This window comes from Hemiscyllium ocellatum, chromosome 17, assembly GCF_020745735.1.
Source record: "Hemiscyllium ocellatum isolate sHemOce1 chromosome 17, sHemOce1.pat.X.cur, whole genome shotgun sequence".
In the NCBI taxonomy this organism is placed as follows: Eukaryota; Metazoa; Chordata; class Chondrichthyes; order Orectolobiformes; family Hemiscylliidae; genus Hemiscyllium; species Hemiscyllium ocellatum.
In genome coordinates this window covers 30,388,352-30,413,417 of record NC_083417.1, presented here as the reverse complement: position 1 = coordinate 30,413,417, position 25,066 = coordinate 30,388,352, and the positions used below count along the sequence as shown (strand labels likewise).

At 42.7% G+C, this 25,066-nt stretch overlaps 1 protein-coding gene across 1 annotated transcript in view; it reads left to right on the top strand.

Moving 5' to 3' along the window:
- Nucleotides 1-25,066, top strand: part of slc22a31 (solute carrier family 22 member 31) — a 73,000-nt gene that overhangs the window by 34,508 nt on the left and 13,426 nt on the right. The window contains exons 5-7 of the mRNA XM_060838334.1: nt 11,714-11,859; nt 13,034-13,142; nt 16,440-16,654. Coding sequence (XP_060694317.1) covers nt 11,714-11,859; nt 13,034-13,142; nt 16,440-16,654 — 470 coding nt within the window. The remainder of the gene's footprint in view (nt 1-11,713; nt 11,860-13,033; nt 13,143-16,439; nt 16,655-25,066) is intronic.

Here is a 25,066-nt window from a genome sequence, read left to right as displayed (position 1 = left end):
TATCCTTGAAGATGTGGTGACTTGCATCATTGAACTGCATCAGCTTATGTGCCATTGTCATACACAATAGGGAGTTCCAGGATTTTGGCCTGTGACTGTAGGAACAGCAATTTATAATTCAAAGTCAGAATGGTATGTGACTTGGAGGGGAGATGGTTATGTTCCTATATGTCTGGTGCCTTTAATTCATATAGATCATTTGTTTGGAAGATACCAAGAAATAAATCTTGGAGAATTCTAGCAGTATCTCCTGCAGCTATGGTCTGCTATTGGTGGATTTGCTGCTGAACAAGAGATTGCTTTATCTTCATTGCATCAGGCCTTTTTATATTGTTGGAGTTATATTCATTCAAGGAAGTGGAGAATACTTGTACTTTGTAAGGGATGGAGAAGCTTTGAGAAGTTGGAGTGTTTTTTTTAATTGCTGTCGAATTTCCAGCTTCTGATCTGCTCTTGTGTATCTCAAATTTTGTCACTGGTAGTGATGCCCTCTGGAATGTTGATGGAAGAGTTTCATGATTGTCCTACTGTTAAATGTGATGAGAAAATGGTGATGCTTATTGCCTCGCACCTGTATAGGTTCAGTCTAAACATGTATGCTATCCAAGTTTTCTGAGTACAGACACAATTTGCCTCATCTGGGGAGTTGGGAATGAAAATAAACACTTAGTGAGCAGGGAGGTTGTTGATGAATGGCTAGAAGCCATTGGGTCCAGGACTTGCAATGTTGTCCTGACACCAAGGGGATTTGGCTTCTAATAGGCAAAACCATTATAATTTATGCTATCTATGACTCAAGTGACCAGTACGTGTTGTCAACGATGCACTCCTACCCATTTTTGATATCATGTGAACAAATATTGTCTTGATGTCAAAGATAAAATCTCTTGTAAAGTCTCTTGAATTCAGGTTGTCTGTATATGTTTGGAGCAAGGCTGTGGTCAGTTCTAAAGCTAAGTAATCATCACAATCCAATATTAGCATTGGTGAGTAATATTTTTATGGATGCAGCCTGATAATACTAATGCTTCCCCCTTCCCACCCCACCCCAGCTGCCCCCGCCACTTCACTAATTACATGTAGGTGGTAAGTGGCCAATTGTATTTCTTTTTTATGGACAGGGTATAAGCTAGAATGTTCTATACTTGGCTCAATTAAAGTTGTACTGGAACACATTGGTTAGAGATGTAGTTAATTTTTAAGAATATGTCAAACATGAGTTATTATTGGAATCTGCAACCTTTGCTGCACCAATATGCTGTAACGATTCTTGAAATTATATGGAGAGAAACACACTGACAACATTGGTACCAATGATGGAGATCCCAGGAGGAAATTGAGATAATCTTGGGTGCCTTGTCTTTTGTCCTCTTGCTGTGTTCTGCTATCACAGAGGTTGGGAATATTTGTTGGACCTCTTTCTCGAATTAGTTGGTTCTCATTCTCCACCAGATTCACAACTCAATATGGCAGCCTTCATAGCTTTGATCTGGTCGATTGCTAGTGTGATCACAAAGATCAGGTTACACCATGCTGTTTCTGGTGTTTAATATAATGTTCCAATTTCATTAGGTTAACTTTTTTTTTAGGTCCATTTGATGCTACTGTTAGCATGCTATCATATGTACTTGATTAGAGGCGTATCCTGGCTTGAAGAAGTAGCTGAGGGAGAAGTGAGCTCGGCATGATTTCTCAAATTCCAAAGGAAGAATAACTTAGTGGCTTACTGCATATCATGGACACCTGCTGGAGTATGTAATTTCCTAAATTACACATTATACACAGGTGTCTAAAGGTCATAAGGTAATTGGCCTTGTATATTTAGGTAGTAATCTGCCTTCCTGTTCTTGCCACCAAAGTAGATAACCATACTTTTATCCACATTAAACAGCATCTGCCATGCATCTGTCCACTCACCTAACCTGTCCTGGTCACCCTGTAATCTCCTAACATCCTCATCACATTTCATCCTGCCACCCAGCTTAGTATCATCAGCAAATTTGCTAATGTTCTTACTAATACCATCTTCTATATCATTAACATATATTGTAAAAAGCTGCTGTCCCAGCACTGATCCTTGCGGTACCCCGCTGGTCACTGCCTGCCATTCTGAAATGGAGCCATTTATTACTACTCTTTGTTTCCTTTCAGCCAACCAACTTTCAATCCAAGTTAGTACTTTGCCCCAAATACCATGTGCCCTAATTTTGCTCACTAACCTAGTATGTGGGACTTTATCAAAGGCTTTCTGAAAGTCCAGGTACACTACATCCACTGGATCTCCCTTGTCCATCTTCAGCGTTACATCCTCAAAAAAATCCAGAAGATTAGTCGAGCATGATTTCCCCTTCATAAATCCATGCTGACTCTGACCTATTATGTTACTACTATCCAGATGTGTCGTAATTTCATCCTTTATAATAGACTCCAGCATCTTTCCCACCACTGAGGTCAGACTAACTGGTCTATAATTTCCTGCTTTCTCTCTCCCACCCTTCTTAAAAAGTGATGCAACATTAGCCACACCCCAATCCGCAGAAACTGATCCCGAATCTATTCAATTCTGGAAAATAATCACCAACGCATCCACGATTTCTCGAGCCACCTCCATCAGTACCCTGGGATGTAGACCATCAGGCCCCGGGGACTTATCAACTTTCAGACCTAACAGTCTCTCCAACACCAATTCCTGGCAAATATAAATTCCCTTCAATATAAATCTCCCTCCGGGAGATTGCTTGTGTCTTCCCCAGTGAACACGGATCTGAAGTACCAATTCAATTCTTCAGCCATTTCTTTGTTCCCCGTAATATATTCCCCTGTTTCTGTCTTCAAGGGCCCAATTTTAGTCTGAACCACTTTTTTGCCTTTCACATACCTAAAAAAGCTTTTACTTATCCTCCTTTATTTTTGGCCAGTTTACCTTTGTACCTCATTTTTTCTCTGCTTATTTCCTTCTTAGTAATCCTCTGCTGTTCTTTAAAAGCTTCCCACTCCTCCATTTTCCCACTTGTCTTTGCTATGTTGTACTTTTTCTCTTTTAATTTTATATGTTTCTTAACTTTCCTCATCAGCCACCCACCCATGCCTCCTCCTAGGATCTTTCTTCCTTTTTGGAATGAACTGATCCTGCATCTTCTGCATTATACTCAGAAATATCTGCCATTGTTCCTCCACTGTCATCCCTGCTAAGGTATTGCACCATTGAACTTTGGCCAGCTCCTCCCTCAATATTCCATAGTTCCCTTTATTCAACAGTCACTTCCGATTTATACCCACTCCCTTTCAAATTGCAGATTGAAGCTTATTGTATTATGGTCACTACTTCCCAATGTCTCCTTCACTTCGAGGTCCCGCATCAATTCTGGTTCGTTGCACAATACCAGATCCAGAATTGCCTTCTCCCTGGTAGGCTTCAGCACCAGCTGTTCTAAGAATCCATCTCGGAGGCACTCCACAAAGTCTCTTTCTTGAGGTCCAATACCATCCTGATTCTCCTAGTCTACCTGCATGTTGAAATCCCCTATAACAACTGTCGTAACATCTTTGCGACTGGTCAATTTCAGCTCCTGATTCAACTTACATCCGACCTCCAGACTACTGTTTGGGGCCCTGTAAATAACTCCCAAGAGGGTCTTTTTACCCTTAGAATTTCTCAGCTCTATCCACACTGACTCTACATCCCCTGATTCTAGGTCCCTCCGTGCAAGGGACTGAATATCATCCCTTACCAACAGGGCCACCCCACCCCCTCTGCCCGTCAGTCTGTCCTTACGATAGCACGTGTATTATTCATTTCCCAGGCCCTGTCCACTTGGAGCCACGTCTCAGTTATCCCCACAATATCGTAGCTGCCAATTTCCAAAAGAGCCTCGAGCTCATCCATCTTATTTCTAATATTTCGTGCATTCATGTATAGTATTTTTAATTTGTTACTGCCCTCCCCCTTCCCACCAACTCCTATTTCACTCAACCTTTCAGCATGATCCATTTTTGAGTTTTCTGCCTCATTGATACAGTTGTCTTTTTCGACTTCCCTTGTTCTAACTTTCCCTTCAATTTCTTTCTTCAACATCCAGTTTGTTCCCCACCCGTTACTTAGTTTAAATGTAGCTGTGTTGCAGTAGCAAACCTGCCTGCCAGAATGCTGGTCCCTAACCTATTAAGGTGCAAACCGTCTCCTCTTGTATAATTTATGCTTACCACAAAACATACCCCAGTGATCCAAGAATTTAAATTCTTGCTTCTTGCACCAGTTCCCCAGCCACATGTTCAAGTCCATTATCTCCCTGTTTCTGGCCTCACCAGCCCGAGGAACTGGAAGCAAACTGGAGATAACCACCCTGGACATCCTGCTATTCAGCCTTCTTCCTAGTTCTCCGAAGTCCTGCTGTAGTATGTTCCTCCTCTTCTTCCCGACATCATTTGTGCCGACATGTACCACCACTTCTGGCTCTTCACCTTCGTCCTTGAGGATTTTCTGCACTCTGTCTGTGATGTCTTTAACCCTGGCACCAGGAAGGCAACACACCATCCTTAAGTCCCGCCTGCTGCCACATAAACCCCAGTTAGTTCCTCTCACTATGGAGTCCCCTATTACCACGGCTCTGTCCGATGTCTGACTCTTCCGCTCTGCCTCTGCGCCAACTTGTGATTGACAGACCTGGCCACCTCGCAGACTGGCAGTGTCATCTGTCTCTACAGTTTCCAAAAGATTCAACTTGTTCCTGACAGGTACTTCCCACCCCCACCCCGGGGTCTCTTGCACCTGTCTCCTCTCTGCCTTGCTCTCTTCTGGTATGGTTGGTGTAATAACCTCGCTGAAGGTCTTGTCCAGAAAGATCTCGTTCTCTCCGATGAGCCTGAGGTCCTTGAGTTCTTTCATCAGTGCTGCAATATGCTCTGTCAGTAGCTGAACACACTTTCCACACTTATGCGAGCCAGACACACCAGAGTCGTTGACCTCCCACATCAAGCACGTTCTCCCCGTGTCTGCATGGGTTTCTCCGGGTGCGCCGGTTTCCTCCCAAAGACCAAAGATGTGCAGGTTCAGTGAATTGGCCATGCTAAGTTGCCCGAAATGTTAGGTGCATTAGTCAGGGGTAAATGTAGGGGAATGAGTCTGAGTGGGTTGCTCTTCGGAGGGTCGGTGTGGACTTGGGCTGAAGGACCTGCTTCCATACTGTAGGGAATCTAATCTCATAATCTCAATCCAAAGTGAACATCAGCCCCTTAGAGAATTAGGAAATATTAATCGGTAGGCAGGAGATGGCAGGGGATATGATAATACCTTTGCATGAGTCTTCACAGTAGAAAATATGAATGCATTCCAAAATCACTAAACATTAAAGTGGCAACTGGGGACGAGGAAATTCAATACAATAATTATGACTGGAGAAAAAATTATGGCCACGATCTTCCCTATACCTCCACTTCTCAGCTTTAAAGAACTGCCAAATCCTAAACAGACCATTGTTCACAACAAACTGCCCAGCCCTCAGGACAACATCGACCACAAAATCATACAACCCTATCATGGCAACCACTGGAAGACATGTAAAGTGTCTACTTGGATACCACCATTACACATGGGGACACCACCCACCATGTACACGGCAAGTACTCTCATGTGACTTGGCCAACATTATCTATCTCACACAATGCAGGCAAGGATGCCCCGAGTCATGGTACATTGGCAAGACCAAGCAGACACTACAACAATGGATGAATGCACAACGATTGTCAGGTAGGGGGCTGTTCCTCCACAGTTGGGGAACACTTCAGTGGTCAGGGACATTTGGCCTCTGATCTTTAGGTGACCATCCTCCAAGGTAGACTTTGGGATATGCAGCAACGCAGAATGGCTGAGCAGAGGCTGAAAGCCAAGTTAGGTACCCATGAGGATGGCCTTGACTGGGACCTTGGGTTCATGTCACTCAATAGGTGACCCCACTACACTCTACACTGTCTGTCTGGCTCTCGCTCTGGCGCTCACTTCTTGCCAGCTCGCCCGCTCTCTCTCCTGCAGACCCGCTGTGTGCATGATATCTCTCAGACAAATGCATAAACCCTGCCCATTCACACCCACGCACATGTAATCAAAGTTGAAAATGTGTTGCTGGTTAAAGCACAGCAGGTTAGGCAGCATCCAAGGAATAGGAAATTCGACGCTTCGGGCATAAGCCCTTCAACAGGAATGAGGAGAGGGTGCCAGGCAGGCTAAGATAAAAGGTAGGGAGGAGGGACTTGGGGGAGGGGCGATGGAGATGTGATAGGTGAAAGGAGGTCAAGGTTAGGGTGATAGGCTGGAGTGGGGTGGGAGGCGGAGAGGTTAGTAAGAAGATTGCAGGTTAGGAGGGCGGTGCTGAGTTGAGGGAACTGACTGAGACAAGGTGGGGGGAGGGGAAATGAGGAAACTGCAGAAATCTGAGTTCATCCCTTGTGGTTGGAGGGTTCCCAGGCGGAAGATGAGGCGTTCTTCCTCCAACCGTCATGTTGTTATGTTTTGCCGGTGGAGGAGTCCAAGGACCTGCATGTCCTTGGGGTGGTTGGGTTGGTTGGTCCGGGCGTCCCTGAGGTGTTCTCTGAAGCGTTCCGCAAGTAAGCGGCCCGTCTCCCCAATGTAGAGGAGGCCACATCGGGTGCAGCGGATGCAATAGATGTATGTGGAGGTGCAGGTGAACTTGTGGCGGATATGGAAGGATCCCTTGGGGCCTTGGAGGGAAGTGAGGGAGGAGGTGTGTGCGCAAGTTTTACATTTCCTGCGGTTACAGGGGAAGGTGCCGGGAGTGGAGGTTGGGTTGGTGGGGGGTGTGGACCTGACGAGGGAGTCACGAAGGGAGTGGTCTTTGCGGAACGCTGATAGGGGAGGGGAGGGAAATATATCCCTGGTGGTGGGATCCGTTTGGAGGTGGCGGAAATGACGGCGGATGATACGCTGTATACGGAGGTTGGTGGGGTGGTAGGTGAGAACCAGTGGGGTTCTGTCTTGGTGGCGGTTGGAGGAGCGGGGCTCAAGGGCGGAGGAGCGGGAAGTGGAGAAGATGCGGTGGAGAGCATCGTCGATCACGTTTGGGGGAATCTGCGGTCCTTGAAGAAGGAGGCCATCTGAGCTGTGCGGTGTTGGAACTGGTCCTCCTGGGAGCAGATGCGGTGGAGACGAAGGAATTGGGAATATGGAATGGAGTTTTTACAGGGGGCAGGGTGGGAGGAGGTGTAGTCCAGATAGCTGTGGGAGTCAGTTGGTTTATAGTAGATGTCTGTGTTGAGTCGGTCGCCTGAGATAGAAATAGAAAGGTCTAGGAAGGGGAGGGAGGAGTCTGAGACAGTCCAGGTGAATTTGAGGTCGGGATAGAAGGTGTTAGTAAAGTTGATGAACTGTTCAACCTCCTTGTGGGAGCACGAGGCAGCGCCGATACAGTCATCGATGTAGCGGAGGAAAAGGTGGGGGGTGGTGCCAGTGTAGTTGCGGAAGATGGACTGTTCCACATATCCTACGAAGAGACAGGCATAGCTGGGGCCCATGCGGGTGCGCATGGCAACTCCTTTAGTTTGGAGGAAGTGGGAGGATTGAAAAGAGAAGTTATTCAGGGTGAGGACCAGTTCAGTCAGTCGAAGGAGGGTGTCAGTGGAAGGGTACTGGTTGGTGCGGCGGGAAAGGAAGAAGCGGAGGGCTTTGAGTCCTTTGTGATGGGGGATGGAGGTGTACAGGGACTGGATGTCCATCGTGAAAATAAGGCATTGGGGACCGGGGAAGCGCAAATCCTGGAGGTGGTGGAGGGCGTGGGTGGTGTCCCGAACGTAGGTGGGGAGTTGTAATCAAAGCCTCTTACCCCGCCCCCCGCTCTCTTTCCTATTCCTTCTCCACCAGCTCTCTTAAAACCCCTCCCACCCACCCCCAACTCCAGCTCTCCTCCCCCCCCACCTCTCTTTCTCCCCCGCCTCCCCCCAGTCCCGCGCTCCCCGCAGCTCTCTCCTCTGCCTCCTCACTCTCTTTTTTTCCCACCCCCCCCCCCCCAACCCCAGCGCTCTCCATCCCAGGACTCTCCTTCCTCTTCTCCCCCCCCCCCCCCCCCCCCCCCCCCCCGCCGCTGTCTTGCCTCCCCCACCTGCCATCTTGCCTCCCCCCTCTCCTGCTGTATTCCCCCCCCACCCCCCCCACAGCTCTATTCCCCACCTCCCCCTTCCCTTCTCCCCTCACCCCCCCCTCCCCCATTTTATTTTGTAGATGACGGACAAGTGTTGGGAAGACTTTAGTCCCTCACCACAGAATTCCTAGACTCTCATCTGCTCCTGTCACCAAAGCTTTAAACTTGATCCACTTCAGTTTCTGGTCAATGGTGTCCCCTGGTGGTTGTTAGTTAGTGAATCCTCAGTGGTAATGTAACTCTCTGCATTGTTGATCACCTTCGCCGGGCTCTTGTGTAGTACTACTTGCCACTCTTGCACACTTTTACATGTTATCCAGCTCTTGCTGCACATAAAACTGGAATGCATGGGTATCTGAGGTGTCACAATTAATGCTGTATATTGTACAACTAGCAGTGAACAGCATTCCCTCTAACAGTATTGTGGAGGGAAGGTAATTGCTGAAGATGGTTGGGCCTAGGGCACTTCCTTAAGGAACTACTGCAGTGAGGCTTTAGGTCAGTCACCAGGGCTGAGATGATTGACTTCCAAATACAATCCTCTCCCTTTTATGTTCAATATGGCTCCAATTGTGGAGAGTTTTCCTCTTGATACGCCTATTGACTTCAGCTTTGTGAATTGGCTTCAAATCAAACTCTGCCAAATGCTGCCTTTGATGTCAAAAGCAGCCATTCACCTTCTCTCTGGCGATCAACATTTTTTTTCCTTACCCCTGTTTAGCTGAGACTATAGGCCATGAGATGAACATCTTGGTAAAACATAGGTGGAATGTCAGTGAGCATGTTATCCCTTTCGCTAGTGCCGCTTGCTCTGTGGATGACTTCTTCCATCACTTGATTGAGAGTAGACTGAGGTCAATAATTGGCTGAGTTCATTTAGACCTGCTTTTTGTGGATAGGATGTAGTTTAGTGCACATTATATCATATCACTGAAAATTGCTTATATGCTGGGTTCCCCTCATCATTGAAGATGGGGTTATTTGTGAAGCTGCCACTATATCTCGGTTGTTTATTTGCACACCAGCATTCACTGGATGAGGCAGGATTGCAGAAATTGAATCTGATCTGTTGGCTTTGATATTGCTTACCCCTATCTATTGCATGCTGCTTTCTGACATGCAAATAGCTCTGATGTAACTTAACAGGTTTTCTTTAGGTATACCTGGTGTGGCTCCTGACATGTCATCCTGCACTCCATATTGAACTAGGGGTGATATCTTGGCTTGATGGTTGGGGGCAGTAGAGGTGAATATGCCAAGCCATAAGATTACAGATTGTCATTGAATCAGGTCTACTGCTGATATCCGTTAGGCTTTATGGGATAACCAGTTTTGAGTGCTGGACCTGTTCAAAATCTGTCATGTCACTTAATTTGGTGGTATAGCACACAACACAACATAATGGAGGATCTGGATGTAGGTTTGCTCGCTGAGCTGCAAGGTTCATTTCCAGACGTTTTGTCACCCTTACTAGGTAACATCTTCAGTGGGCCTCAGGTGAAACACTGCTGATAATTCCTGCTTTCTATTTATATGTTTGGGTTTCTTTGGGTTGGTGATGTCATTTCCTGTAGTGAAATCACCACCTGTTCTTTTTCTCAGGGGGTGGTAGATGGGGTCTAACCCGATGTGTTGTTGGTCGAGTTCCAGTTGGAATGCCATACTTCTAGGAATTCTCAAGTGTGTCTTTGTTTGGCTTGTCCTAGTCAAAGTGGTGTCCTTCCTCATCCGTATGTAAGGAGTGTGTTGTGTCTTTTTGTGACTAGTTGGTATTCATGTATCCTGATGGCTAGTTTTCTGCTTGTTTGTCCAATGTGGTGTTTGTTATAGCCCTTACACAGTATTTTGTAAATTACATTAGTTTTACTTGTCTGTATAGGGTCTTTCAAGTTTATTAGCTGCCGTTTTAGTGTGTTGGTGGGTTTGTGGGCTACCATGATGCTAAGGAGTCTGAGTAGCCTGATAGTCATTTCTGAGACGTCTTTGATGTATGGGAGAATGGCTAGAGTTTCTGGGCGTGTTATGTCTGCTTGTTTGCATTTGTTGCTGAGAAATTGGCGGACTGTGTTCATTGGGTACCCATTCTTCTTAAATACACGGTATAGGTGATTTTTCCTCTGCTCCTGTGTAGTTCCTCTGTGCTGTTATCAAAACTCAATCATGGAGGATCTGTGAAGACTGGATTAACTGCCACAATAATTGACTGCATATGATGGGCAGTCCTACTGATACGGTCATGAGCTGATATATGGCAAGACTGATATATTTGAAGACCAGGTCAAATAGATTCTCGTCTCATTTGTTCCCTCACTGGCTGTTGTACACCCAATCTAGCATCTATGACCTTTGAGAACTTCGTCATCCTCATCAGTACTGATACTCCTGAGCCAATCTTGGTGATGGTGATTGAAGCTCCATCCAGTGTTCGTCATGGGAGGGGTACTGATTAGTGTGCTGAGGCAAAGATTTCCTTGCTCATCTGTGACCTGACACCATGAAACATGATGGGGTCTGGAGTTAATGCAAGCCCTTCTTCATTGTATATTACTGTGTTGCCACCTCAGCTTTGTACAATTTATATCAATGACTACAATTGGAGCAGGTGGTGAAGATTTCATATCTGTGATAACATTTCTTAAAATAGAGAGATGAAAGGAAGCTTGGAAGTATTTAGAGATGGATATAAAGGACTCCTTGTTTGCTGACCCTAACCTATCTTGACCCTTCTCAAAGTTGGTGATTAAAACGTTATTTTTTTGGAAAAGAAAAAATTTAAGATGAATTATGGTTCCTGACTTTTTTGATGCCAACTTATCCGTGAAAAGTGTCAGGCTTAATTTGTAATGTCTTAGAATATAGTTCAAAGTATTAGCTGAGATTTTCTGCTTCTCATCCAAATGCATAGATAGAAATGATGGCAATTATTTTGTACTGAAAGGGGTGGCGGGGGTGCTGGGTGCAAGAAAAACACCATGGTTTGTTGAAATGGGACTAACTGTTATGTGATTCTATTACCCACCATTAAATATTTGAAAAATGAGCATAAAGCTTTAAAGGAGTTATCTCATAACTGTTAAGTTCTGCATTATGTTTCAAGCAGACTTTGTGCCTTCACAATCGCTAGACTAAGTTGATACCAAGTAATAATTCACACCTTTCATTGACTTAAATGTGTGACTTCTACTGGTTTAAAAAGTTGCATTAGAATTGTGAGGAGAAATGTTAAACTTCATGGGAACAACCTAACACAACCAAGGATAGGTCTCCGCTATTATCTGCCTCAAGGGATCAATACAACAGACCCATAGCAGGTTTAAATACTATTCTCCTAAATTAAGAACTTGAGTCTCTTTTTGTCATTTCTCCAGTTACTCAATAGCTTGAGGGGCCCAAAGACAGCTTCGTTTTCAGCCCTTTCAAATCTTCTTCCCAAATGATAAGGTGCTCAGTATATTATTGCAAAAATTAGATATTTTTAATAGGTTTTCTCTATGGGATGAACATTGTTTGTTTAATAGATTGCTATCCTAATTATGAAACTAAAACATTTTTCCAACAAATTATAGCATTCCAGCTTTGTTCCCAGAGTCTCCACGCTGGCTTCTTGCGACCAGACAGATTCAGAAGTGTAAGCACATCATGCAGGATATTGCAGCTAGTAATGGTGTCAATGTGGATGATGAATTATACACACCAAACAATGTATTTAATGGTACGTGATACACTGTGAATGTGCAATGGAAAAGCAATTGAACTTACCAGTGTGTTTCAATGAACAAAGCACACAGCAAGTTCATCAGGCTTGCTTCTTAGAGTTTAGATTAGAGTGGTGCTGGAAAAGGACAGCAGGTCAGGCAGCATCCGAGGAATGGGAAAATCGACATTTCAGAAAAAAGCAAGCTTTTGCCCGAAACGTCGATTTTCCTGCTCCTCGGATGCTGCCTGACCTGCTGTGCTTTTTCAGCACCACTCTAATCTAAACTCTAGTTTCCAGCATCTGCAGTCCTCGCTTTCGTCTCTTAACTATGTGCATTTCATTTCATTTCTCATTTAATCGAATGTAGGCAATTTTTACATAAATGACATTTCTTTATGGATACAAAGCCCTATCACTATCCTTTCATTTCCTCAATTTGAACCTATGATTATGTCTTCTTCTAATGATTTTCCTATTGCACTCTTTCAAGCACACAGACCATTATAATATTTGGTTGGTTTATTCCTGTTGCCTTCAATTCTGTTTTTGATCAATTAAGTCTCTGAAATAAAGAAAGTTGCTGGAAGCAAAGCAAATCTGTCAGAGCTGGGCAAGGACAAAGGCTATTAAATGCTTTGAATGTTTCCTTGGAACTGGAGAAAAGCTGTAATGCGTTTGAATTTTCTGAAGTTAGGTGACTGCACTTCAAAGTAATGCTCTATTAGAAAGTATTTGGGGAGGTTTAAGCAACATATTGCAGTATAATACATGCTTTTTATTTCAAACATGTTCTCTCTCTTTTAAGTAGTTATCTTGCCATTTTCAATATGCCTTTTTTAATATTTTAAAAAGCACGCTCATTTCTCCTCATTATCTGCTCTCCTATGTAAATACAATTCTCATGAATCTCCCTTAATCACCTTTAGCTGTAAATTTTGTAAACCAAAACCTAAAATACATGCAACATCTGTTGAGGTAACACATCATTTCAGGAGTATAAAGGCAATCTTACTATGTTTATCCTCTTTGAGTGGAATATCCATAATCAGATTTATTATTTAAGAAAACTTGTGAATATTTCAAAAATATGGTCTGTCTTGGTGTGAATATCATTCTTATGTGATGACTAATGAGCATTTTCCCTCTTTTTTTTTTGCCGCCCCCCCTCCCCCGCACACACCAAACACAGAGATTGATGTTTTATTTGGAGAGTTTACAGAGTCTCGTATTTACAGCTTCTTTGATATGGCCACTACTAAAGTCATTTGGAAGAACATATTGATACTGGGGTTCACCACGTAAGTGAAGCCATTTACTAATACTTCTTTCACTGTTACCTACCCTGGATCCAGTTGTATTGCAAAAACAAGTAGAAATACTCTCCTGTTACCTTCGATGCACATCACACAAATTGTGTTTTTGTTGTGGCATGACAGCAATCTGTATTAATGTGGCAATTTTTTCATACAGGAATGTTCATAAAGTGATATTAAAGTGCGTACCAAGGAAGCATTTAGGATAATTGGCCAAAAGAGCAGATGTTAAGGACAGCCTGAAGCAGCTGTGAGATTTAGGAAGGATTCTAGAGTCTGTGGAATAGAAGGGAAGAGTTACTTGCCAGTGGAGAGCAGCTTATTTACTCATAAGATAGAGACTTCACTGTTAAAGGCTGGTATGAATTGGGTATTCCTAGCTTCCCTATATCACCAAAAGGATTACTGGACTATTTTAAAGGAAAATCTGTCAATAACATTGGGCTAGAGTCACATGTAGACAAAGGTGAGTACAGAGACAGTTTTCTTTAGCTATTATTTTGAAACTATCAAACTGAAAAATCTGAGGGAGATCGGAGAGCTTGTGTTTTAGAACGCGCATAGGAACATTGCAAAATTTCAGTGAGTCACATGGAGAATGAGTGATAATTTAAAATTTTGAGGCACGATGGATTAATTTGCAGTCAAAGAATAGGTTGAGGCAATCAACATTCTGGTTCACGCCCAAGGTAGTGACTCTGACACTGACGATTTTGTCATGGATTTAGGTTTTGTGCGTAAATATGTGGTTTTGGTCTTACCGATGCTTGGCTGGAGAAAATTGTCACTGCTTGTTTGCCATGTATTCCAGGTTGTGCTGCAAAGATAGTAATTGGTGGAAAGGGGTGATTAAAGAAGTAGACGGAGTTTGGTTAACGTGTGGAGGGCAAACCCATGTTTTTAGGCAATGTCATTAACGGGAAGCATGTGAATCAGAAGTGAAGCTAGGATAAATTATTCTGGAACTCCGGCAGTAACTATGTGGGAGCTAGAAGACTATCTGTTGCTGGAGGTTCTCTAGCTGTGGTCAAATGAGGTAAAACCCCCAAGCAAGGCCAGCCTTACTGTAGGAAAGATAGTGTGGTAGGTGTATGAAAAGCCACCGAATTATTAGGAAGTGTAATGCATTATGGTTATGATTAGAAAAAAATATGTGAACTGAGTTTGAACATTTCCTAACCAATTTCCTACGAACACTAAATCTCACACCTATGAAATTCAACTTTTCTCATATTGTAAAGTTGGCTGTTATTAGGACTTAATGATGCCATTGCACTGCAGTTTCTTTGTTTGGGAGTTGCATGCATAAGTTCACCTACCCACCAAGTATATCCAACTTTTTCATAGTTTTTCTTTCAATCAGAGCTCATTTTTATTCTGTTATAAGCACCTACTCTGGATCTGTGCCTTGTATTTTTTACAACTCTGGGCAAGATCTTAATTGTCTAGGCTAAGGGCCAGTTATATCAATTTTTTTTTCATGTGTTTCTCCCCCCCACCCCCAAACATGAGCCCTCATGGAATTTCTCACCATATCATCTTAAACTTACCTGCTTAAACGTCTACCAAAATCCTATGGCATCCTTCCCATCTGTTTTCAAATACCTTTCCATTCACCAGATATCCGCCAACTTTTAAAGGTCACTGTGCACCTGGATGGTGCAACATACTCTAACAATATTAAAAATCACACAACACCAGGCTTTCGGAGCACTGTTCCTTTCACAACCACCTGATGAAGGAGCAGCGTTCTGAAAGCTAGTGCTTCCAAATAAACCTGTTGGGCTATAACCTGGTGTTGTGTGATTTTTAACTTTGCACACTCCAGTCCAACACTAGCACCTCCAAATCATGGTGTCAATATTGGTCACAAATCACAAAACATTAAATCAAAGATCATGAGTAATGCTAAACTGGAGAAAAAAATGCATTTGCATGACAGAAGAACATAATGTACAAGATCATCAACCTTTACAAAACATAATAGCATAAGACTTTTCTGACAGTCCCCAGTACAAACATATTAGAGACACAACAGTATCACAGGGGATGGTAGGCTCAGGGAGGGGAAGTTTATTAGCAGTGACTACCATTGCAATCTCCACAGGTGGAACATAGAAGGCAGGGTGGACATCATTAAGATGCGCATTTCATGTACAATCATTTTATCGACCATTTGCAAAGTATGCAGAATTAATGTGTTTAGGTCTCAAAATGCTGTTCGAAGATGAATTGTACTTTACCACTGGTGTTTGCAAATCTAATATTGCCACTAAATTCTGCATCATTGATATCTCAATGCTCTAAAATGGAGCAAAGACTGACCCAAATTATTCCATCACTTATGAAACTTACAACATGAATGAATAAGATGAGGGAAAGATCATTGCACTGTCAAGTATGCATGTAATGTGTTGGCCATTCAACCTGTGTACATCTTCACCAAGTAAGTGCGCATGCTTTGACTAAGGTAGACAACAGGGTTCCAGAGGATGCAGTTCAGCCACCTCAACCAATTTCAGTGTGGGAGCTTCCAGAATACTCCTGACAGAATAGATTTATTGGACTATAATCTGGTGTTATGTGATTTTTAATATTGACACCATATTCTTTTCATCTGCTTTTTGGAAAAATACATAATCTGAATAATCGAATTTGACCAAATTAATCTTCAAGTCTTTTTTTTCAATAATTCAGATGGGGGATTCAGAAATACCTTAACTCATATTGAGGTTTGTATAGTCAATTTACTATAGGAAGGAGTAGTTAAAGTGAATATCAAGGTGAAGTTGAATAAGTACATAAAGGAGAAGAGAAAGGAAGGATGTGCTAGTAAGATTAGATAGCAAGAATGAAAAGAAGCTTGAAAGAACAATAAACAGCGGTATAAATCCGTTGGCGTAGATAAACCCAATTTCTGTATTGAGACATCTAATGCTATATGATATTTAATTCTTACAGCAAGTCTTACAGGTGTTATTCTATAGATGTTGATGACTCTTTAGTGATTTTCCTAGGCTCATAGCTCTAAAATAAATTTTGCTGAACAATAAAAGATACTTTTGCTCAAGAAGACCTAATCTCATGGTTTATATTTCTTGGACTTTCATACTTGCGCTGAGATTTAAAGTCGACAGGTTTGATCAAAATAAAAATTCTTATTTCCATCTTACCACAAAACCTATTGCATCTCTTTTCCCTCCTCAAAACGTAGATCTTTGTTCACATTTGACATTTCAGTGACATTGTCTAGAAAGGATAACCCTATTCATTTTATCTCAGGTTCATTGGCAGTGGAATCCAGCATTGCTTTTCCCAAACCCTCACTGACTATAGCTCCAATTTCTACTTGAGCTATTTCATCGCCGTCGCTGCTGAAGGCATGGCCCTCCTTTTTCTATACTTTACCGTGAACAGGTTTGGCCGTCGTGGCATTCTGCTACTGTCAACAATCATCACAGGCATGTCATCGCTGTTGTTGCTTGCTCTCTCACAGTGTAAGTATAAGTGGTTGCTACAATTTTTTAGCACAGGGAATTGAAAAGTGCAATTTTTTTGTTTGTGGTGCCCCTTTTTCCATTACGGTATATAAAAAGAATTTCACTAGAAGCTATAATAAATACAAAATTGCCTCTACTGTATTACAGGAAGTCCCCAGGTTATAAATGAGTTTTTTCTGCTGTTCGTAAGCCAAATTTAGTCAATCAGAACAGGTATGGGCTAATTAGTCTGCCTGTTCGTTAGGGTGAAATATTGTACATAACTCTGATTATTAAAAATAATTTTTAAAAATGAGAAGCTGGAGGTCGGTTCATATTTACATGACATTCGTAAGTAGGGTGTTCATAAACCTGGGAACGTCTTGTATCTAGATGACATTTAGCTGAGGGATCAGCTCCAAATTTATTTAGAAGTGTATTTATAAGCCCTGTATTTTGACTTGCCTTTTAAAGAAAAAAGGGATGGTGATGAGTCTGAGTTCATCATAGTTGGAAAGGATTAAAATCAGTTGCCAAATTCAAATGGAAATGGAAATAATGACAGCCGCCTTGTTCAGTTCTACATGGGATTTCTTAATAGGACATAGTGCTGAATTCTTTGGTTGAGATTGTTACGAGTGATATGTAGCTGGTAACTAAATTGAGGAATGATTGAAGACCACACATTTCTAGTTTATGTAATGATAAAGTCAAGCAAAGGTTGATAAGTACCCAATGTGAATAATCCTAAAATTTTGAACCACACATTTGAGAGGATTAGGTAAAAAGAAAATGCTTGGCAAACTGAAGTTCATACCAAATCAGAGGGAAACATTATCTCCACTGGTTAAGTCTTACCTAGCATGAAGGAAAATAGTGCTTTTTGGAGGCCATTAACTCTGCCCCAGGAAATCACTTCAGAAAGTTCCCTATGCTCAGTCATTTTCAGCTGTTTCGTCAACAATCTTTCCACTAACAAGGCCATAAGTGCTAATGTTCACTGATTAAAATGTTCACCATTTCCAGATCCATTAGATCGTAGAGCAGTTAATGATTCCTTACAGCAAAAACTGGACAGCATTCTGGTTTGGGCTCATGAATGCCATCTGGTGTCCAGTGGTGACCATTCGCTAATAGGAGAGTCTAACCATTTTCCCTCGACATTCAGTAGTATAACAATTTCCAAATCCCTCACCAGCAAATCCGCAGTGGTTCATTACTGGCTGACTGGGATTTTTTTTTAAAATACTATAACAAAGCAGGTTTAAAGGCTTTTATTTTACATGCATGTTGTAGCCTGAAACTATGGATAGTAATGGCAGAGGCCCTGACTTATCTCCATCATGTGGCTAACTAACTCTCCTACTTTTGCCACCTGCTATTGCTCTGTCACTGTTTGTTGTATGTTATATATTAATTTTGTTTGCTGCGTGATGAGCACACATTCCATGGCCATTGAGTTGGCTTAGAAGTTGAATCCAGAACTTGAATCAGATGCAGCAATGCTATTCATTGTGCCAAAATATATCCCATCTACAAGCTAGAAGACAGGAATGCAATAGAATTTGTTGTACTGTTTGCATGAGTGCAGCAGAAGAAGCTCAAATCAGTTGAGTCAAAGCAGCTGCTTCATTTACTTAATTCTTATTGATCACATTAAGCACTTGCTTCCTCTGCCATTGGCACATCATGGTTGCAAAGCATATGTACTGTGTAATGCACTGCAGCAACTCAGCAAAATTACATTAGTTGCACTTTCAAAAACTGATCTAGGACAGCTAATAAGTAAGTGTATAGAAATTATCATGTTCTTCAATTTTCTGTCAAACTTGCATGCCCTTCAGACTTGAAAATATTCTTGTTCATTCATCTTCAAAATCTCTGAACACTTCTGCTTGACTAAATTGCCGATATACCTGCACTACACAGACTAAAATTGTTCAAGGAAAGATTTATCACCATGTTGCCAGGAATAGAGAGTTTGAGATATAAAGATAAACTGAAACTTTTTTCACTAGAGTGGAGTAGGTGGAGAGGTGATCTTATTGAGGATTATAAAATCATGAGGGGCATAGATGAGGTGAATAATGAGGTTCTTTTCTCTAGAGTGGTGAGTTTAAAACTAAGCGGCATATTTGTAAGATCAGAGGAGAATTTAGAAAATGTGGCAACGTTTTACACAGTTATTTGTGGATGGAATGAACTGTCAGGAAAAGTGGTGAATGCAGGTGCAGTTACAATGTTTAAAGGACATATGGCTAAGTACATGAATAGAAACACTTAAGAGGGATAGGGGCCAAGTGCAGGCAGGTGGAAGAATTTTAGTTTGGGAACATGGCCTGGACTGGTTGGAGTGAAGGATCTGTTACCATGCTGGATGATTGACTTTATAAGAAGATAGTTTAGTGCCACTGAGGTCAATTATGGATGTGTAACAAATTATTCTATTTCATAATCCTGTAAGTGAATAAAAATAACTGCTGATTGGCTAAAACACAAGAAATGAACTGAAAACTTGATTACTTATGACATTTATATAAATTTCCGAGTTAATAACTTGGTTAATTCTGAAGCGCTTTTGCTATTTTTCAACTCATGCTACTCAAAAGATGGAAGGTAAGCTTTTTATAGTGTTCGTGAATTAAACGCTAATTGAGGTGCTAATGTGAAGTTCAATTCATTGAAGCCAGGAAAATATTTTAATTAATATGTTAATATTTTGAACATGTCATTTTCAGCAATGTTGTCTTTGTGTTTGTTTTGTACCTGTATAGCAGCAGACATCCCTAGTATCATGGGTGCCAGTCTTCATCCAATTTGATTTATTCAGGTGGGATATCAAGAAATGATTGGAAGCTTGGGATACTGTAAAGACTATGAGCCCTGGCAATGTTCCAGTATTAATATTGAAGACACACAATCCAGAACCTGTCTAGTCCCTGGCCAAGTTGTTGTAGTTGTATTGAAACACTGATACCTATCTGAGAATGTGGAAAATTGCTGTACGTAAAAGGCAGAAATTATCCAACCCAGTCAGTTATCACGACATCTGTCCAATCTTGATGAGTGGTAAAGTGATGGAACATGTTATCAACAGTGCCGATAACTTGTTCAGTGTAGCTCAGTTTGATTTTGCCATGATCGCTGTGCTCCTTACAGCTCATTACAGCCTTGGTCTGAACATGGACCAACAAACTGAATTTTGATTTGAATGAGATGACCGTGACTGTCCTGGACAGTGTGACTGCATTTGACGTTGTGTGGCATCAAGGAGCCCTAACAAAATTAGAATCCGAGGACAAACTCTCTTCTAGTTAAAGTCATACCTGCCACAAAAGAAGATTAATTGTGATTGCTAGAGGTCATTCATCTCTGCTCCAGGGGAATTCTGCAGGAGTTCCCCAAGAGAGTGTCCTAGGCCTAATCATTTTCAGTTGCTTCATCAATATCCGAATCTCCATCATAAGGTCAGAAGTGGGGATGTTCACTGATGATTTGCACAAAGTTTAGTACCATTTGTGACTCAAATGTATCAAGACGTTGACTATATCTAGGCTTGGGCTAACAAGTGATAAATAACATTTGTGCCACATAAAAGCCAGGCAACAACCATCTCAAGCAGGGGTAAATCCAATCATCAGCCCTTGACATTCAATGGCATTACCACTACTAAGTACCCACTATCGACATCCTAATGTTACTATTGACCATAAACTGAACTGGACTAGCCATCTAGGTTCTGTGGTTAGAAGAACAAGTCAGAGAGCAGGAATCCTGCAGCACGTAACTCCTCAAATCTGTCTATCATCTAACTGGCACAAGTCAGGAGTGACATGCAATACTCCCTACTTGATAAGTGCAGTTTCAACAACACGGAAAAGGTTTGACATCATCCAGGGGAAAGCAGCCTGCATTGTCACCATATCAGCATTCATTAATTCCCCTCACCATTAATACAAAGTAAGAACAGTATGTATGATCGACAAGATGTAATATAGAAATTCTCCAAGGCTCTTTAGACAGCATCTTCCAAATCTCACCCCACATAGCAGGGCAAGGGCAGCAAATACATGGGATTGCCACCATTTGTAAGTCCCTCCAAGTCACTTACCATGTTGAATTTTTAAAAAATTGTTGTTCCTTCAGTGTAGTTGGTTCAAAATTCTGGAGTTTTTGTGAACTGCATAACTAGGGAGGTAACGTAAGTTTTAAACTAAATATTGAGGGAAAGGGGCCGGGGAATTTTGGAAGTTGTGGTAAATCAAAGAGTGAACAGTAAGCAACAGAGCAGGGAATTGTTATGGTAAGTGATAAAGAGACAGTGACTGGAAGGGACAGAGAATCAGATAAGACTAGAGGTTACAGAGATAATAAGGACTATTTGAATGTACGTAGTATTCAAATCAAAACAGATAAGCTCCTTATACAAATTGAGATAAGTACAATCTAGTGACCATAATTGAAAAATGGATGCAGAATGATCTAGATTGGGACCTGAATATTGAAGGTATTGAAGGAACCTGAATATTGAATGTTTGGGAAGGACAAGGAGCTAAGAAAGGTGGCGGAGATAAAGATGATATAATCTCAATAGAGAGGAATGACCTAAATTCAGGAAACTAGGGTAAAGAAGTAGTTTGGGTAAAAATAAGGAGTGATAAAGGCTAGAGGTCACTTCTGGGCGTTCTGTCCAGGCTCCCTAACAATAGGCAGATGACAGGACAAGTTATAAAGGAAAAATAATTAAAGCCTGTCAAAGGGCTACCGCAGTTTTCATGGGATTTTAACCTGCACATAGACTGGAAAAATCAGATGGGGAGAAAATAGCCTAGATGAGGAATTCAATGAATGTTTTTTGGAACAATTTCATGGTTAACTAATACAGTCAAAGATATCATTAAACTCAAAAATATAGAAGTTTGTAAAGATAACTGGCAGTCCATAAGATTGGACAGAATACAAAGAGCAAAGGATTATTAAAAGATTAATAAGAAAGGAAAATTAGAAAGCAAGAGGAAAGTTAACCAAAAATATAAAAATAAGATCCATTTCTTCAGATATTTTAAAATGTTAACAGAAGTAAATGTTGATATTTATAGAGAATGAGTCTGGAAAATTAATAATGGAGGAAAAAGAGATGGCAGATGAATTGAACAGATTTTCTGTCAATCTTCACTAGAAAGGATGCAAGTAACATCCCAGAAATGCTGTAAGGGAGGGAGAAAATTACAGTTGCCAAATAATTGAGAGTAAATTATGGAACTGCAAGCTAACAAGCCCTCAGGTTCTGAGGGATTTTATCATAGGGTCTTAAAAGAAGTCACTGGTTAGCTAGTTGATTCTTTTGGCTTTGTTTCTAAAACTCACCTGGATTTGGGAAAAGTTCCTTTTCAATTGCAAAATAGCTAATGTAACTCCTTTTTAATGAAAAAGTGAGGAAAGTAGGAAACTGTTTACAAATTAGCTTAACATCATAGGGAAAATATTACAAGCTATTATTAAAGACTTTTACAAAAAAATGTTTGGATAGGTTAAGCAGAATTTTTCTTTAATTTCAATGGATGAATAAAAAGAGTTCTGTTATTTACATGTTAACTTCATGGTAAGAGGGAGAGTTTTGACAAAAGCCTTTTAGCAATACTCAAGTTCTGAAAAACCAAATTTATTTAAACAGTAAACAGGTTGAAAACAATTACATTGTCTTGGCCAGTGAGATGACATAGCATCCTGGAAAGTGTGGGGAACCAAAGGTCTAATGAGCATGAGGAACTCAAAGTAATTGCTACTAGTTTAAAAACAAAAATTACTAGATAAATTTCCAGGAACTGAACATTTGTTTTGTCTAAGGGAAGGAAACTGAATCTCGGGGAGTCTCTCTCCCACTGCAACTCCCAGGTCATTTCCTCTGCCCTGCAGCTCTTCAACCATGTTGTGAAACAAACTCTGTACCACAGCCACATTTAATCCTCAGTTCCTGCCTCCGTAACCAACTCATCCCGCACGGACTCCGGACCAACTTTAAACCAGCAGAGTTCGGACCCAAACAGGACAAACAGTACAGACTACAGATTCAAAAACACCAGCAACGGTTCTCCATCAAGATCCTCCGCTCCACGCTCGCAGCAATGCGCCGGCACCTAACCTCTCTACAGTCAACCCTGCCTCAGCTGAGGGCCACACACTCTCAGAATTGTAAAGGACCCACTCTGTACTACATCCTCAGGAGAATTCATACTCTCAACAAACAGTATTTCAATTCCATCTCAAACATCAAAAACTGTAAGTACAACAAACTTTTATCTCCCCACCTTCATAACCAGCGTTCCTCAAACATTCCATAAGATTCCCCTGGCCTCAGAAACTACTCAGACGCCATTAGCCATATGTCTGATGCAGCTACCACCCCCATGCTGATTGATGATGTCACTTCCGCCCTCATCACGGCCACTCCCATAACCACTTTCGCCCCTCAAAATTCCTCATGCATCACACGTGTCATCACGTCTGCCCCTCACGTCATCGCTGATGCCACACGCTCAATGACTTCAGCCACCCTGACTGCCATGGTCGTCACCACTTCCGCCCCCAACAGTGCCACTCACCTGCATTCTGCTGACATGCCCCCCACAGACCCCACTGTCACTATCCCTACGCCTCAGAACCCCAAGGGGAACACTACTCCTGCTCATGACTCCACCCCCATTCCCCCCACCATCACACCCACTCCAGTTACTGGCTCCAGGCCTGGCTCCACACCCACACCGAATCCTAGCTCCCAGACTTGCCAAGTTTTCACCATCCCACCAGACTTCCCCCTCACTGAGGACGAACGGTCAGTCCTCAGCAAAGGACTCATCTTCATCCCCCTCCGGCCATGCATCAATGAATTTAATATACGCCGTGACGTCAAATAATTCTTCCGTCGCCTCCGCCTCCGAGCTTACTTTCACAATCAGGATTCCCGCCCACCTTCTGAGGACCCCTTCGCCCACCTCCAACACACTGCATCCACCTGGACACCTCGCGCTGGCCATTGACCTCTTCATTTCCAACTGCCGCCAGGACATTAACTGCCTCAATCTGTCTACCATCCCATCCCCCTCCCCCACTCCAACCCCTCACCCTCACAACGCGCAGCCCTGCAATCCCTCTGCTCCAATCCCAACCTCACCATCAAGCCAGCGGATAAAGGAGGCGCAGTGGTAGTCTGGCGCACTGACCTCTACACTGCTGAAGCCAAATGCCAACTCGAGGACACCTCTTCCTACTACCCCCCTCAATCATGACCTCACCCCCCCCCCCCCCCCCCATCACCAAACCATCATCTCCCAGACCATACAGAACCTCATCACCTCAGGAGATCTCCCAACTCATTGTCGGGAACCCCGCACTGCCTGGCTCTACCTCCTTCCCAAGATCCACAATCCTGACCACCCTGGCCGACCCATTATCTCAGCATGCTCCTGCCCCAATGAACTCATCTCTACCTACCTCGACACTGTCCTATCCCCCCTAGTCCAGGAACTCCCCACATATGTTCAAGACACCACCCACACCGTCTACCTCTTCCAAGACTTCCATTTCCCCGACTCCCAATGCCTCATCTTCACCATGGATATCCAATCCCTCTATGCCTCCATCTGCCATGACCAGGGCCTCCAAGCCCTCCGTTTTTTTCCTGTCCAGACATCCCCAACAGTACCCTTCCACCGACACACTCATTCGTTTGGCTGAACTGGTCCTCACCCTTAACAATTTCTCCTTCGAATCCACTCACTTCCTCCAGACCAAAGGGGTAGCCATGTGCACACGTATGGGCCCCAGCTATGCCTGTCTCTTTGTTGGCTACGTAGGACAGTTGATCTTCCGTAATTACACTGGCACCACTCCCCACATCTTCCTCCGCTACATTGATGACTGCATTGGCATCACCTCGTGCTGTCATGTGGAGGTTGAGCAATTCATCAACTTCACCAACACATTTCACCCTGACCTTAAATTTACCTGGACCATCTCTGACACCTCCCTCCCCTTCCTGGACCTCTCCACCTCCATTAATGAAGACTGACTTGACACTGACATTTTTTACAAACCCACCGACTCCCACAGCTACCTGGATTACACCTCTTCCCACCCTACCTCTTGCAAAAATGCCATCCCGTACTCCCAATTCCTCCGCCTCCGCCGTATCTGCTCCCAAGAGGGCCAGTTCCACCATAGAACACACCAGATGGCCTCCTTCTTTAGAGACCGCAATTTCCCTTCCCACGTGGTTAAAGATGCCCTCCAACGCATCTCATCCACATCCCGCACCTCCGCCCTCAGACCCCACCCCTCCAACCGTAACCAGGACAGAACACCCCTGGGGCTCACCTTCCACCCTATAAACCTTCACATAAACCAAATAAACCACCGACATTTCCGCTACTT